The sequence below is a fragment of the Nanorana parkeri genome, unplaced genomic scaffold (assembly GCF_000935625.1).
Source record: "Nanorana parkeri isolate BGI_ZX_2015 unplaced genomic scaffold, ASM93562v1 scaffold1265, whole genome shotgun sequence".
NCBI classification, from domain to species: Eukaryota; Metazoa; Chordata; class Amphibia; order Anura; family Dicroglossidae; genus Nanorana; species Nanorana parkeri.
In genome coordinates, this window is record NW_017307533.1 from 221,351 (window position 1) to 232,983 (window position 11,633).

Genomic DNA, 11,633 nt, shown 5'->3' on the forward strand with positions numbered 1-11,633 from the left:
TTGTCTACCTATTTTGTTTATAATTACAAAGTAATAAATCAACAGTTTTAAATCTTATAGACTTCTAACATCAAGAAATACAATTTACTGACAACCATTAAAAAAAATAAATGACATTGACCAACAACTATTTTAGCTTTCCTTAAAACATTTTTGTGTTCTCCTCAGAAGCTAGACTATACACTTTTGACTGGAAAGCATCCACAAACCTTAGTTAATTATATAACATAAAACCCTTTGTTTGCATCTGATATGTAATCATGACATTCTTAGGATATATAATTTTTAGAAGAAACAACTGATTTGTATCACACTCCTATAATGCTTTGCCAAGTCTATCTTTAATCAGTTCCAGTTTACACATTTGGCAGCCTAAGCCTCCTTCAGAAAGGTGATGGAAGATTTCCCATTAGATTTAATTTTCTTGAAGGACAGAGGGTGGGTTCATAAAGGTGTATATAAACAGTGGTCGATTGTCAATTGATAGTTCTCTCTGTGGTATCTGAGTAGGCCAGTGAGTCATGAAGATTCTTCTTCTCTTAGGACTTGTAGTTCTGGCAGAATGTGGCGTGGTAAAGTATGTAACTAAAAGAGCATTCTCTAAACCTTAAACACAGTATCATATAGTGTATATAGCATGGTCATATTAATCACCATTTTTCAAAATCTTTATACAGGGTTCCCCTCAGAAAAGGAGAATCTCTAAGGTCCCGTCTAAACAGACTAGGATTATTGGGTGACTATTTAAGGCAACATCCCTATAATCCAGCAACTAAGTATTTACCATCTTTGGCTCAGTCATCTGGTGAGCCCCTGCAGAACTATATGGATGTGAGTAGCCAACATATTTTTCCATGCAACATTTTTAAAATATATTTGTCTCGATAACAAATTATTATTTGTGTGATATTAATTAAACCTAACTCTTCTAATTTGTTAAGCTGAGTGGGAAAGGGTCAGAATGTCTGCTGTCTAATACTCCTCAGAGAGATTACCCCTAATTTTTATCCATGTGACACCAGGACAAAAAGTAAGGAAACTTGGTCACTGGGACATTGGGTATTTTTCCCTGTATAATATTTTATTTGTATGCAATTCCAAATGTGCATTCAGCTCAGAAAACTGGTGTTTTCTACTGGATTAAATGTTCTATTTGTCCATGAATAGACAATCTTATTAAGAAGATTTACACATTGAGATGGGGGTTTTTTCTGGTCACTAACCAGATCACAATAAATGTATATGATAACACCTTCTTTAACATGCATATTTATAATGTATTTACAATACTTTTTGAAAGTTTGTGGGCATGCAGCTATTTGATTGCAAGCAACATCTAGTCTTATATTTGTTTCTCTGTTCAGATTGAATATTTTGGGACCATTTCTATTGGAACCCCGCCTCAGTCCTTCACTGTTATCTTTGATACAGGATCTTCAAACTTGTGGGTTCCCTCTGTTTACTGTTCCAGCCCAGCATGCAGTGAGTAATGTTTGTACATCTGACCCATGGACACATCTGACCCAAACTTTTTTCTTTTCTTTTTTTTACAGAGTGGAATAAGCTCTGCCATGTTTTTATTACTGTTTCTGTAACCATCTGCGTGACATTCCCTCATTTTATGTGAGGTCACAAATACAAGAAGTTGGTACAAGGTGCCAAATAGATGCATACACCATAATAAAAAAATGTTCTAAGTGGAGAAGAGCGAGAACCCCCTATGAGATTTTTATTGCTGTTAATGTATAAGTTAAAGTTATACAATATGGACACAAATGGCAAGAAAAATCTTATATCAAAAAGGAAAATTAGGAATTGGAGTCTCAAAGGCTGGTAACAAAAAAACAAAAAAGAAGAATTAAATTATTTGGCAAATATTCTAAAAAAGTGGTGGCCCCAATCCTCTTATATAACAAACTTAAATAGAAATCATACCAACAAGATGATAACTATATCATCTTGTTGGTATGATTTCTATTTAAGTTTGCCACATACTAAGGCCACATCTATTTATACAACTACAAATCTTTATAAGTATTCCTAAAAGCAATGAGACTATAAATGGGATCTCTTGCACAACATCATAAAAAAGGGATACAAATGTGACACAGACTTGCCTGTTAATGTAGCAAAAAATAAATATATTCAGAATAGACTTCTCTTTTAACAATAGTTCATGATAAATGACTGTCTTGCATTAATGCCCAGATTTAATGAAGAGAAATCATATTGCAATGCTTCCAAAATTCATGGATCGGTATGTAGGCTAAAATTCTAGATGCATAATTGTAATTACAGTTCTTCCTTTGGAATATGGTAAGAATACCTTACCTTACACAGCTCATCATGCAACAGCATTGATGCAAATGTATTGCTGTATCCGAAGCACAGAGTATGATAAACAAACAATCCTAACGGAGATAGCATGGATGTGTAATGTTACACAAGTGGACACAGTCATATGTATGTAGATGCAAACTGTAGATAATATAAGACTAAATTAAGAATTTCACAGCAGGTAAGTCATAATCCAACAAATCAGTATGCATGCAAAATTATTAGTCCTTTGGATTGAAAATTGGCATGATGTTGCCATGGATTTATAGATCCCCAGTGCTTCCCAAGACCAATAGGGATGGATGCCAGGGAACAATTTGCAAAACAACAACCAATAATGCCAGTAATTGTACACATCTGCTGATGCATTTTGCTGTGGCTTCCATAGTGCAGTCCAGTAATATTGATTATACAGATATTTAACTATTACATCTTTAATTCTTTGTCTTTGGATTTTTTTATGTATAAGACATTTTATATTTCAAAACAAAGTGTGTGGGTTTTTATAATAGTTATAAAAAACAAGAAATCAACATATTAGCTTTATTAAGTGTATTGTAACTTTGGGCTCTTTGTTAAATAACTTTAAACTGTGCACCAATCAGTTGTGTTTTACACATTGCATGTGAAAAATACATTGGACAAGTATAAATTAATTACATTTGTAGTTAATAGATTCTAATTGATATATATATATATATATCAGACAGACTCTGTTAACTAGCATTTAAGATCCTAACACTTGCATTTTACACAGTCAACTATTTGCTATGGCACAAAAAAATGGTATGGTTGTGATCATCATTATTGCCTGTCATCAGATGTTTCTGATTTATGATTTAAAACAAATTATTATTTTTTTCTCAGCCAATCACCACATGTTTAACCCAAAGCAATCATCAACCTTCCAAGCTACCAACACCCCAGTATCCATCCAATATGGCACAGGCAGCATGTCTGGGTTTCTTGGATATGATACTGTGCAGGTAAGAGCAAAAAATAGCTAAACGGTCTATAATGATTGCAGTAATAACATTTTAGGTTCTGTACATTTTCCGTAAAAATAAATAAATAATAATATTCAAATTGTTTAAGGTCTATAGCGTGCAGGATCAGAAACCTATTTTTTTGTCTATTACCTCAGGTCGGAAACATCCAGGTCACTAACCAGATTTTTGGTCTGAGCGAGTCTGAGCCTGGATCATTCCTGTACTACTCTCCTTTTGATGGAATCTTGGGACTGGCATTTCCAAGCCTGGCATCTTCTCAAGCTACACCTGTGTTTGATAATATGTGGAACCAGGGTCTCATCCCTCAAGATCTCTTCTCTGTCTATCTCAGTTCGTAAGTGATTATTGCTATAACAACCCTTACATTCTGGTTTTAACATACTCTGGGGGTTTTCCTAAACAAATAAAATACACCATTCATTACAAAAACTGCACAGCTGATAGGACGGTTCTTACAATCTCTATTTAAGGTCCCAGATTGCTAGAATTGCACCTTGGATTCAAACTGCCAGAGTTGCAATTTTATTCCAAAACCACAAATTTCATTTTCAGAGGCCACATCCTTCAAAGAATAAGGGCCTGTTTACACTGGGACCAGGCGTTAATCACACGTTTCCATGCAATTAACGTACGGTACCACACAATGCACCTATTGTGCGATAGCAGTGGAGGAAGTGTGTTGTATTGCTATTCATCTTCCTGCAATGAGATTGAATGCACAATACCGTGCATTGCGCTGCAAATCAAATTGGTGTATGCAATGCATTTTTAATTATACCACAGCACAATGCGTTGTGCGTTGTGGAGCAATGTGTTGTGGCTTTATCAATCGCATTGTGGGCAGGAGGTGCCTTTGGGGTGCCATTCAAACAAATGGAAATGCAATGCACCCCCCACACTGTTAATACCTATTCCATGGTTCTGTGGGTTTATTGCATGGTACCACGCAATTACAGTACAGTACACATACTGGGTACAGTACACATGCTAAAAATAAGCACATTCCTAAGGGTACTGTTTTGTAAAGAAGTTTAAACATTGTGTTTAAACTGTGTGTAATTTGTATGTAAAAAATCACCCAAAACAATACCACATTGCTTTAAGTCTGGTCCTATTCTTTAGCATAGCAACAATAGGACAACTATTGTGACTTTAATGATAAAATTGATTGCTGAGTTTCCAAAGAAAGCAATGTCTAATCAATGACTCACCATTAAATGTCTAATGTATAAAGACAGCTCAGGGCTGACAACCAAAAAGCTAATATGGGACCTAGATTTTCCATTGAAGCTAGTGGCTTTAACCCTTTTGCTGTCAGAGCCATATCCCTTATGTCACTGGCTTCAGGCCCCTGTAAACAGACTCCCAGCAGCTAAAGCCGACCGGCAGCTTTACACTGGTAGTGATTCTAGAGGCTGAGCTGTCGCCAGATTGCTTCCATGGGCCGGTAAACAGTGCCCCTGACACCCCTGCTTTGCTTCCCAGGCTGTGCTGTCCCTCCTGTTGGTCTGGGACTGGCATCATAGGTTACAGCAGGAAGAAGGGAGAGAGACCAGTGAATTCGTCCACTACACATATTGGGTATCACTGCAATCTCCTCCCTGCTGAATTCCCTGGCTAGAGAAGCTGAGGAAGAAGCTATTCAAACCCGATCTGCACTTGAATAGGTGGAAAGGTGACATTAGGGGTCTAATAGACCTCTAATGTCACCGCAAAGAGAACCTGTCACCACTAATATGCTATTACATGGGGGGCTTGTAAGCTCACCTCTGTGATAGCAATGACAAATTTTAAAGTTCCCCCCTCTGCGAATGCGTCTATACTAATATAACAAATGGCAAACGCACTCATCAATCCGTTACCAGCTTTACAGCAAGGTGCACATGGAAGGGCTTCAAACAGTAGAACAGCAAAAAGTTTCCCAGCACACTCACCAGCCAGCCTCCTGACAAACCTGCACCCAATTTAATATTTTGCCCTATGTGCTCCAAGATGGAGACTCTTATAGTTTAGAGTTAGGACCGCACTATATGGAGGTACCTTGACGTGGCTGTGTGGCTTTCACATTTTCTGCAGAAGACGTGTATCTAAACCTCTGCTTTTAACTTTAGTGGTTAGACAGGTTTTTTTTGCATGCTGGCTGGTGAGTGTGCTGGGAAACTTTTTGCTGTCATACTAATATAACCATGCATCGGGTGCATCTACGTATGAAAACGATGATTGCGCGACACATGTTGGGTATTGCCATGAGCACCAGAGTGAGAGTAATAATTAACTCTAAACTAATGACCAGTACAGGCTTTTAAAGCATTGCCTATGGACAATTTGGGGTATCATACTTTGTCACTGTTCCATGGGCGCACGCAATTTCTAAGCTTATAATGTTGGGCATCTATTAAGAATGGACCGATACTAGTACCCGCCCAAATGCTCCGATACCAGAACTTCCGGTCAGAGGGAGCTCTCCCATTGACCGGCAGTGCCAAGGGATCATGGAGCCGGTTTCCTTTCCAATCAGGAAGCCGGGCGGTGGGTTGTGACCCGCCCCCGGCTTCCAGATTGGCTAGGAAGCTGGCTTCACTTGTTGCCAGGCAGCCTGGCTTCCTAACCAATCAGGAAGCCAAGCGGCACGTAATGACCCACCTCCTGACTTCCTCATTGGTCAGAAATCCAGGCTGCCTAGGAACAAGTGAAGCCGGCTTTCTAGCCAATCAGGAAGCCGGGTGGTGGGTCATTACGTGCCGCTTGGCATTACGTGGCACGTCATAACCTGCCTCCCAGCTTGGCTAGAAAGTCGGCTTCACTTGTTCCTAGGCAGCCTGGCTTCCTGACCAATCAGGAAGCAGGGATGTGGGTCATTAGTGCCGCCTGGCTTCCTGATTGGTCAGGAAGCCGGCTTTACTTTTTGGTAGGCAGCCTGGCTTTGTAACCAATCAGGAAGCTGGGCGGCATGACATGGCTCGCATCCCAGCTTCCTGATTAGTCAGGAAGCTACGCTGCCTAGCAACAAGTGAAGCCGGCTTCCTTGTCAATCAGAAAGTCGGGGGGCGGGTCATAACCTGCTGTAGTTACAATTACAGAGAAGTCAACCAAGCTTAGGCCAGTAGAGATTACCAAGAATGCACTACATTTTTCAGAATCCCTTTTCAATGCTAAAAAGCTAAAAAGCAAAAAATATATACTTGTGTCATTCCAACATGCTATACAATATTAAGTTGAATTAATAATTTTAGTTAATTTTACATGTATTTTTTGTTTCTCTTTCTAGTCAAGGGCAGAGTGGCAGCTTTGTTCTCTTTGGTGGGGTAGACACCTCATATTACAGTGGAAACCTGAATTGGGTCCCTCTCACCGCAGAAACATATTGGCAGATCACAGTGGATAGGTGAGAACAGGCATTACCAGAACTATGTGCCATGGATATGTGCTTGCAAGAGTTTAATGATTTATTACACTGATTAAACTGTACAGATGTGTAGGTAGATCGCTCATCCATGTAATTTTTCTTTTTGTGCAGCATATCCATTGGTGGTCAGGTCATTGCTTGCAGTGGCTCCTGCCAAGCTATTGTGGATACTGGAACTTCTCTTCTGGCTGGACCATCTACTCCTATTGCCAACATTCAGTACTACATTGGAGCAAGTCAGGATTCAAATGGACAGGTGATTCTTCCCTAGCTTTGTGCTGAACTAGTCTGCAGAGATTAAGATGTGCGTGTATAGCCAAAACAGTGTATTGATCTAAGCCTACATTCTGTTTTTAGTATGTGATCAACTGCAGCAATATCAGCAACATGCCGACTGTTGTGTTTACAATAAATGGTGTCCAGTATCCACTGCCAGCCAGTGCATATGTGCATCAGGTAGGTTCTTCTGAGGTATGCTGCAATACATATTTTAAATTTTTTCTATCAGGACCATAGCTATATGTGATGGAGCCTTTAATCTCCAAATAGAAGCATTATAGAATAGAAGCATATAGTGATTGAGAATAGCAATTGTGTTCAGTATTTGTATATAAGATTCCAAGCTATATACAGTATACATTTATTCTGTTCAACATTATTTGTAAATGCTAATTACTGTACATACATCAATGTGTAGCTTGAGAGTGATGTGGTTCCTTTGTATCCAGACCCCATAGAAGTCACATGGCTACAGTTTGTTTGCTTTTTTTACGGTAGCTTGCTCTGTTTTACATGTTTTCTGTTCCACAGAGCCAGCAGGGGTGCACCAGTGGATTCCAGTCTATGAACCTGCCAACCAGTTCAGGAGATCTGTGGATTTTGGGAGATGTATTTATCCGTGATTACTATGTGGTGTTTGACAGAGCCAATAATTATGTAGCAATGGCTCCAGTTGCATAAAACATATTTGCCTTTTTCTCTTTTATTCCTTCTTCTCTCTATCATACTTGTTAGCATTGTCCTATGTAGCACTGTAGATGATTAGCTGTTCTGTTTTAAATAAAACAGTCTTCCCGTGATAAAAAAAACTGCAATGCAAAATACAATTAATTGCCCACATAATCAAAAAAAACACCATTCTTGGATTGAAATGCAACATCAGAATAACAATAAACAATAAAATATCTTTACGCATTATGAGTAATGTAATATTATAAACTCATAAGTGAAACTTATTCATAAGAGGATACTTATATTTTTGTACAGGATTAGGTACATATTTATGTGTAAAGGCAAAACTATTTTTAGTTTTTGATAAAGTGCGGAAGGCTTAGAAATTTTTAGTGATGTCTGTGTCACCCTCTCTATTTGTCCTGGTCATTCATTGTCACTGAAACTGAAGGTATTGTGAAAACCTACATTTTAGGTAGTCATGAGAGCAAGTGAGAGGAAATAGGGATAAATGTTGCAGTTACAAATGCCTTATTGTCCTCACAGTGGAGATAGAGTATTTACCCTCACTTTTCCAAGACAAGGAATTAATACAAATTACTCCAGCAGGACAGACAGCCAAAAAATAACCTGATTTACATCCTTCACTACACTTTTCAAAAATAATATACATACACTAGACATAACACTAGAAATCAAACATGTAGCATATCTCTTTTAATCCTCCACTAAAATACTCTACTAAAAGTAAAAAAAAATATGTAAAAATATTTAGTAAGGCTCACCTTCCAAATATTATGGTTAATGAATTAATACATGCATTATTCAAGTACAATTTGATACTTTATGATCAGTTGAACTGTGGCTGACCATCCCACCTGGCCCTTTACCAACACTGTCTCAGCTAGGACTGTCAGCTTGGAAAGAGGGAGAGTATTTCAACTAGCTGGATTAAAGAATTGGAACATTCATTGAATATCTGATTTTGTAGCATTACTCCAATGGTTGTGTTTACAATAGAGACACTTGTCGACTGATTCAATGGGTAGCAATTTCAAGAGCTGGAACAATAGGAAGGGGACACTTTTTTTTTTATTGCCCTAGCTTTCCAGTTGTGAGACACTTGTATTAAACTCTGACAAAGTTAAAGGAAGAGACTGTGTCGGTGCAGAAAAGTGAAAGAAAGAAGCTATTCGGTTCAACCTCATCCTAAATTGTTGCCACCTTAAGAACCTACATTAAACAGCAGGGTGGCAGGCTGATTCTCAAATCAAACTTCAGGACCCCAAGCGATAGCCAATGAATTCAGTTCCTTCTACTGCTCCCTTTATAACTTAAAGAAAGATACCAGAGTCCCTCAGCCGATGGCAGCCTCTATCACGGCCTTTTTGGATTCCGTACACTGAGCGGTCCTTTCGAACCCACAAATATGAGAACTTACTACCTCCTTCTCAATGTCAGAAGTCTTGAAAGTGATTAATACCTTACCAGTGGGTAAAGCACTGGGTATCGATGGTTTACCTAGCAAATATTATCACCATTTTCAACAAATACTTTCACCATACTCAACATATTTATTTAATCACATAGCACAACAGGGAACACTCCCCTCCAAAATGTTGCAAGCCATGATAGCTACTATTCCTAAACTGGGGAAACCTTCTGCGACCACTAGAAACCACCAATTTCCATTCTAAATTATGTCAGTAAAATCTATGCTAGCTTTGGCCAACATACTGTTGAATATCCTCCATATAGCCTCAGATCAAGTGGGATTTACTAAGAGTAGACAAACCCCTAACTTACAAGGAGAATTTTAAATCTGCTTAGCTATATAAAAGCAAGAAAAAGTCCCTAATTTGCATCATTCCTGTGGGCGCACGGAGCTCACAGGCTGAGCAAATCCCTACGATCCCTAAAGCTCAAGGGGGATCGGTTTCCCAGACCCCATCCGCTACCATTCCATTCGAATGGTGTAACGTCTCATCCGAGAAGCGGTGGTTGCAACTTGAACAGGCTGCCTCCCGCTTGCCACTGGCGGGTCTGATCTGGATTACACAATCTTTGCCTAGAGAAGTTCTTTTTCACCCTCTCACGGGTGTCACAATCCGAATACTCAAAATGTCGCCCACAGTACTTCCGGACAGCACGTCTCCTTCACTACTGACCCCAGTTGTGGGAGACCCCAGTTTTGTACCAGGCATAGACGACGGCTCAGGGCCGGCCTTAGGTCTTTAAGCGCCCTGTGCGAGAAAGCTTTACAGCGCCCCATAGTGACCACGCCCCTCAGTAACCACGCCTCTCAGTAACCACACCCCTCAGTAACCACACCCTTTCAGTGGCCAACAGCTCTGTAGTTATCTCTTCAGGTTATGCAACTCCCCGCCCCCATGCACGGACCTAACGCCGTTTGAAGGCATTTGTCTAGTATGCATTTGTCCGTTGACCACGGATTATGCAAAGCCTCTGCTGTCACTGACACCCGACCTATCCAATCCTGGCTTCCTGACAAAATGGGAGAGAGACTTGCCTACCACCTTCTCTCAGGACCAAAAGGACTACATACTCCACTTTGCCCACAAAGCCTCTACAGCTAGTTCTATCCAAGAAACTGGATACAAAATTCTTACCAGATGGTATTTTGTACCCACTAGGCTCCGCAAAATGTTTCCCCAAACCCCTCCAACATGCTGGAGATGCTGACAGGCGGAGGGCACTATCCTCCACATCTTCTGGTCCTGTCCACGCCTCGGGGATTACTGGGATGCAGTCATACGGATTATCAAACTACTAACAGGAGTGTCTCTTGCTGGGGATCCGGCTGCCCTGTTGCTCCACTCGTCTACACTGTCCCGGACTAGATACCGCGCATCTCTGCTCATCCACCTGGTCAACGCTGCCAGGGCCTGTATACCTCTGTGTTGGAAAAGCTCCAGCCCACCCACGGTCCCTATGTGGCTCTGTAGGGTGGACAAAATACGGGTAATGGAGGAGCTCACTGCGACTCTGCACCATGCCGACAGCACATTCCGGAAAACATGGTTTTACTGGTTGGAATACCTATACTCCCCAGAGTATGGCGCGCTCATGGTAGAGTGAGACATCATGTTAAGCCAAGAAGCTCCAGACATAGCCAGACACCCGTGCCTCTGAGGGCCGGCGCTGCGTTCCCCTACCGCCTCCCCGAGCCCGGCTTGATGCCTACTCAACTTATCAACTTACTACCAAAACTATAATTATCCTATCCTAAGACTTTCTTCTCTGGGGCCCCGAAAAGATTCTTAATGCATACGTATGGCATGGCAAGAAACCTAGATGTTCAATGCATATTTTGGCTAGACCATAAGCCGCAGGGGGGATAAGACTTCCACATCATTACTCTTGTAGTGCAGCTCTTGCAGATCAGATCAAGCATTGGTGGATGTCTGATACTGACAAAATTTGGGCTAACATGGAGACCCATGTTTCTATCAGCGTGACATAAAATCTCCTTTGCTAGCTATAAGACCGGGAGCACCTGTTCCTGTTATTTAGAAAATTCTTATTATACAAGCCACTCTAGCTGTCTGGAGTACGCATAATCTGAATCCGAAAGGAAGAAACCCATTGCAAAAAGTGTAATCACATCTTCAACTGGAATTGTGGAAATCTCAAACATTTGCTTAATTGATGATTTAGGGCAGGGGTGCCCACAAGGTCGATCGTAATCTACCAGTCGATTGCGTAGCGATCACTGGTAGTTCGCCATGTCCTCTCCTCCCGCCGCTTCTCTGGATCCGGAGGGAGGGCGGAGGACGGAGCCGCTGTCACATAACTAATGCAGAGCGGTGAGGAGAGAGAGAGAGACGCTCGGCCAGGATCTAACAGCCGGCGCCTCTCTCTCCCCTCACTGCTCGTCCGTTCTGTCACAGCGGCTCCGACACCCCCCC

At 40.7% G+C, this 11,633-nt stretch overlaps 1 protein-coding gene across 1 annotated transcript; it reads left to right on the forward strand.

Moving 5' to 3' along the window:
• Nucleotides 1-343: 343 nt before the first annotated feature.
• Nucleotides 344-7,827, forward strand: LOC108797363 (pepsin A-like). The gene is made up of 9 exons (XM_018568949.1): nt 344-577; nt 678-831; nt 1,365-1,482; nt 3,205-3,323; nt 3,482-3,681; nt 6,616-6,732; nt 6,865-7,009; nt 7,111-7,209; nt 7,564-7,827. The coding sequence occupies exons 1-9, from the start codon at nt 522-524 to the stop codon at nt 7,711-7,713; spliced, it is 1,158 nt and encodes a 385-aa protein (XP_018424451.1). The 5' UTR covers nt 344-521; the 3' UTR covers nt 7,714-7,827.
• Nucleotides 7,828-11,633: the final 3,806 nt, after the last annotated feature.